Source organism: Colletotrichum lupini, chromosome 1, assembly GCF_023278565.1.
Source record: "Colletotrichum lupini chromosome 1, complete sequence".
NCBI classification, from domain to species: domain Eukaryota; kingdom Fungi; phylum Ascomycota; class Sordariomycetes; order Glomerellales; family Glomerellaceae; genus Colletotrichum; species Colletotrichum lupini.
The window spans coordinates 4,232,773-4,238,473 of NC_064672.1; the positions used below are offsets into that span (position 1 = coordinate 4,232,773).

General features: G+C 55.1%; 1 protein-coding gene across 1 annotated transcript; it reads right to left on the reverse strand.

The window, feature by feature from the left end:
• Positions 1 to 2,168: 2,168 nt before the first annotated feature.
• On the reverse strand, positions 2,169 to 2,318 carry CLUP02_01250 (uncharacterized protein; the record flags this gene model as incomplete). The annotated part of the gene is made up of 1 exon (XM_049280292.1): positions 2,169 to 2,318. One exon carries the CDS (start codon positions 2,316 to 2,318, stop codon positions 2,169 to 2,171), a length of 150 nt encoding a protein of 49 aa, XP_049136249.1.
• Between the last annotated feature and the right edge of the window lie 3,383 nt (positions 2,319 to 5,701).

A 5,701-nucleotide genomic window follows, 5' to 3' on the forward strand; every position in this document is an offset into this window, starting at 1 on the left:
GGCTGCGATGTGTAGAGTGATGTTGAGTGTTGAAAGGTCTTGTTCGTATAAGACTTCAGAGTTGTGGATATTGTTGTTGATTATCACGATCAGGAAGAGTGTGGGAGAAGGTGGACACGGGAGACTTATAAGTCCCAAGGGGCGCGTCTGCCTTCCTCTGGTTTTCTGGGGGTGTGTCGGGGGGGCGTGTTGCGGGTGTTGGGGGTGTGTGAGAAAAGGGGGTGAGAGTCAACAGGAGGTGCAAGGTTGGGCAGAGCAACGTTCCGAGGAATTTCGGAGAGTGGACCTAGGCCTTTGGCAAGCCTAAAAGATGGGGGTAACTGCTTTCCCGGTATCCCGAGGGGGTGGGAAAACAAGGCAAGGGAGGCGGTGACGGAGATGGAAAGTCCAGGTCGGAAGGAAGGGGGGTGTAAATGTGAGTGCTGACAGCGCAGGGGGTGCGGTACCGGTAAAGGCCCCAGAAGGAAAGAGCTGAAGGTGTTGGGCTTGGGCGGAAAGCGGTTGCAGTTGTCGGCAAGGAGGGGGGTGAGCAAGGGGGTGTATTCAAGGACGGTAAGATGAAATGGGAAAGAAGAAAGGACAAATGTCGGCGACAGGGCTGGCGGTCGCGCGGGAGGAAGACCGTATTCCCAATCCTTGGTACCCTTCAGGCTCAGGCTCAGGCTGGCTGGTCAATTACCTGCTTCTGGTGATTCAGAGCTGGACCGCGGGCCTGGGCTTGGTGACTATTCTCGACGTGGCGTTGCCGAGGAGCTGCTGAGAGTGCTGCTGTCCGAACTATGGAGTCTCGTACCGGTATTCGTAGTCGTCGTCGGCACCGCGGTACGGAGTACAGTACAGCCAGTACAGCGGGATTGTATAGGTTCGGATAGAGAGGACGGTGGATGACAAGAACGGAATATTGGCAATCCTGCTTTTGGCCTCTTTCTCTCGGTGATGGCTTTTGTCCGTGTTTGTACTGCACCCGAGTAAGTCGGATGGGCTGGGTTGACTCTTGCCTGCAGCTGCGCGTATCTATCTGTGTATACGAACGGGAGTGGCAGTGTGTGGGTGGTGTCTTTCGGCGTGGGCGGGAAGTGTTGCTGCTGATGGTGTTGTTGGTTATGATGACGCCGGCGCTGGCTTGCGATGACGCTTGTTATTGCTGGTTGCTGATGGTTGTTTGGTGTACTTGGTGTTGCTTTTACCGCCACTGTATGGTCGAAACACCGAGATGACTCGAACACAGGCAGAAAGAGTCATGATATATACAACAATACCAGAGTACGGTGTTACATCATGTATAGAGTATCAGTATTGCTTCAATAGTACCTTTTCTGGCATTGTGTCAACTATCAAATGTGAGAAACATCATGGCGCAAACAAAGCTGAATCGCAATCGCCGCTCGAGTGTCGCGGGGAATGTTCCCATGGGGCAACGGGAATGGAGTTGCGAACGGACGGGCCTGGCTCCGTAGGCGCAAGCGGTCTCGAAGACTCCGACTGGTCCCCAGCCCAGCTGTGTCTACTAGTTATTCGTACTATAACTAAGTCTACCTACGGATACATACGATCGATACGCAAGGGAGTCGGAGACAGAGCCGGCGATTCCATTCCAGCTGCCATCCCCAATCCAGATATCATCAAATTCAGAGTTTCTGACTCTGCATCGGGTCTATCCAGGCTGCTTTCCGTCTCTTGGTGCCTCGGTGTCTCGCATCCTTCAATTGTGATTGTCGACGGCCCCTGTCGGTGCGATTGTGCCGCTTGCCCACCCCCACGATGCAGCAGTGACAAACACGAGGCCGGCACCCCCTACTGTGATAGGTACTGAGGCCGACCTAGAACGGGAGGGAGAGACAACCGGCGGTATTGGCGATGATTGTGTGTGATGAGAGGCAGGGGTTTGAAGAGGAAGACTGGACGCCGAGCGACGATACGGAAGAGGCCCGCAGACCGCCGACGGGGAAGCGGCGGGAGATGTCTGCCTGTCTCACAGCGCACATCTTAGTAGGAGCATCGATTTGGCGATATCGACAGGCCAACAGCGGCAGAGCGGCAGCCAACCAGCCAAAAAGCAAAGAAGACGGAAAATGAATGAGCGGTGTTTGACCGCCTTGTCGGAAGGGGGTGAGGGTGTGAGTCTGTGTCGGGAATCATTGGTCGCGAGAAGAGGGCACTTGTCTACCTTACCTACACCGTAACAGGGGAAGAGTCATGATCCAGAAGTACCTCTGCACGCACATCGGGCAGCAAAGATACTTGCAAGGGACCAAGAGAGTTTTGCCAAAAGCTGGTAATCCGCGGGGGCCAGAACGGATGGGCAAAATGCAGGGCATGTTGAGAGCTGGAGCGTTGGAGTTCGGCTCTCAGGCCCTCTAGGCGGTTCGCTAGGGACTTGTCCCCGGTGCTATCAGCAGCAATCACTGCTAATCGCTACCCCATTCGAGGCCCGACAGCGGCATGAGGCGGGGGCCCTGGGGGGGCCTGTGGCCTGGGGCCAGCCGTTTGAACACCCCTCGCGGGCAGGCGTGCTGGGTCGCTGGCTGGGGATCGCCCTTTCCTTCTGTCTGGCCCTGTGTTCTGGCCGAGGGTCTTTTTCTGCCTGCCCTGTCCCGCGCTCTTTCTTCTTGCGTGCCCTTGCCCCCGCGGAAGGCAGTCTGGGCTGCCCCGGGCCTCGGGCGAGCCCAAAGAACTGGCACGGGCAGGAACCTGAAGAAAGCAGGTACCTTCCTCCACAGCAGAGGTTAGAACGGCAGGAAGGTACTTTCCTCCTGCCCAGACGGGCGAGACTCGAGAGAGACGGGAAGGAGAGACCTCGGTGCGCTCGGTGCTTCTCCGTCCAGACTTTTTGCGCCGTCTCAAACGGCGGGGGGAGGGCAGAAGGCATTTCTCTCGCTGCATCGGATTTACCCGTCACCCATCTGCCAATCTGGTCTCTCTACAGTTAGTTACTTAGGTTTTCAACTCAACACGCGCTACCGCCTCAACCTCTGATTGGACAACCCCCCTCAAATCGTCAATCGCTCGCTGAATCTCTACAACTTTGACCGAGAATTCGAGTCACAGAAGCGGCCTATCGCATCCGTTTGATTTTGATATTGACATTTCCACTCGCCATCGATCGTTGTCGAGTGCCAGTCAGTTACACACATAGCATACACCCCCTTGGCTGCTTTTTCTGCTTCATTAACCGACTCATCGCATCAAGCAGAACATCTCACCCCCTCATTCTTGTTAGATTGTCGGGTCCCAGCTGCGAATGTGAATCTCCATGCGCCTCGATAGGCTGGAAGCCCCTCCTGGGGAAGCCAAGGATGAGGGGAAGAATCAAAGCAATGCCTAAATGAGCGCCCGCGATTGACTGAATGCATTCGGGGAACTACAGGAAGCACACCGACTTACCGCATGCTTTTTGACTTACAACGCCTCACCGCCGCCAGGGCCCTGCCACCTTTGATGCCGCCCAGCGATGGTGGACGTCCGATCTTGTTCTTGTTCCAGCGACGACAATACCTACCTAATTACGGCGTACCTTGCCCGGTAAGGTCCAGATGCTGCCAATACCAGATTGCATGCACCTCAGGTTGAGGCCTTGTACCTCCATCTGTACAACACCACAACGACAGCAAGCCACATCACCAACACCAACGCCAACAAATATCGGGAGCCAAGAGGACGAAACATTGAAACGAGATGTGCCAGCAAATCTGCCGTGGCTGCATCCAGCACATCCTCATCAATCCCACCGCCTAGGTACCTCCCCTTCCCCAGGGCTGATGCTGATGGTTCTCTGGGCGCATCGCATCGCATTGCATCCGCGCCCATCCCGCTCCAGTGACAGACGAGAACGGCCACGACGGAAACTCGACTAGGAACTTCCGTATTGATCTTTTACCCAAACTTTACCAATTTGCCCGTACATGGCATGGACACCAAAAGAGAGACCAAAAAGCAAACTAGGGCCACCAGCCAGAACGGCCATTTCCGGACCCCCGGGCTCGCTCACGGCCGTTGTTTCTTTTCTTTCCAGGTTCCTGTCCATCACTTTTCACTTCCCGGCTGTCCAATTGCTTCTCGGCCGGCAAGCTGCTGCTTGGGGGGGCCCAATCCACTGGCCCGGTTCGAGATCCCCGGTCTCAGAAATTCCGTCAACTATCACCAACTGGCATCAGATCGTTTCTTTTCCGTCAATTTGGAAGAGTTTTTCTCATCTTTTCCTTGCACTGCTTGCAGTGCTTGCTGGGGGTCCTGGAAGTCTTGGGCTTCCCTCTCATTTCCGGCCCTGTTCCCTGTCGGCTTGTTGGGCTCGGTGCCTATTATCGCGACGGTTCGACCCCAGCTTTTTCGTCCACCCTTCCCGCTTGCCCAGCCTCTCCCGTCATGACCCTAGGCATCTCATCTTAAAAATATGGGAAAATTCCCACGAGGCGTACGGATACAGCTGCAAGCCTGCAAATCCCAGGTGCCCGGAGTCAGGTTGGAAGCCATGGCCATGTTGACGAGGTTGACGAGGTTGGCGGGCTGGCCAGGGCAGGGCGAGGCGAGGCGAAATGGAAAGAAGACATGGATCCTTCGTCATTTGCGGCGCTTCTTCTTTCATCCGCCAGGAGTCGGGGCTCAATTTCCAGAAACACACGGAGGCGCTTCCGTACATCATACAGAGTGTTGGCAGAGTTACAGATGTATCATCGTCTCATTCGGTAACACGCAAAGTGACAGTCAACACCCATCATCCCCGGCCGGCAAACCAGTTCCATCTACTCCGTACGGATATAGACTAATTACAGAACACTCGATACTTACACCAAACTATCCACGGATACGAATCGTTGGTGTCTATACGGACGTGACGGAGTACGGATACACCAAGTTACCAACAAGGTTGTGTGAGTTGGATGATTCAGAGCAATCACTCGCGGGAATGCAACTGGTCTAGATGGATGGCCCCCGGATGCGACGCCGCGATGCCCCGACGATGCGGTTGGTTGTCGATTGGAATTCCGTTGGATGCCCGAATTTCCTCCATTCCTCTCCAGACAACCACCGACATCACCAACAAGCCCAAAGTCCCAACCCTGACCACCACCATCACCCATTCCAACAAGCGAGAAACCCCCCGAGCGAACGCGCAACACAACCCGGAACCGCAACCGCATCCGCATTCAAACGAAATGCGACGACAACCATCAACTTACGAATACACCCGTTCGTGGGTGGATGGCTGGCTGGATGGATGGATGGATGGTGTGCCTTGCTCAGCTTGCTTCTGACTGTGCTGCCGCTGACTAGTAGCTACCATGCTCCCCCAACATCCAATGTTTCCGAACCGCAGAACTGACACCTAAGACGTCCAACCTAATTCCTATTCCAGACGCAATACGACTCAAACAACGGGTATATTACACATGCACTCACACACACCAGGGAAGGCGGTGACAAGGCGCATACCGATAATTCAGACCGCCCTATCTCTACCGTGTACAGCACACCGAACAGGCTTACCGCCTGGTTATCGCTTCTGCTCCCTGCCTGTAAGATGCAACTTGCCTGCCTATTCAGAAAGCAACACACCGGCGACTTGCCATTCGTGCCTTTTTCAAATGCTCGTTACCGTCGCGAATCAATACGGCCGTGCTGACTGGGCTCTGGCTCAGCCCGCGGCGAATGGTTTCCCGGCCTGAGTCAGACTGGGGGTGGCGCATTCGTGATTCCATTCCAT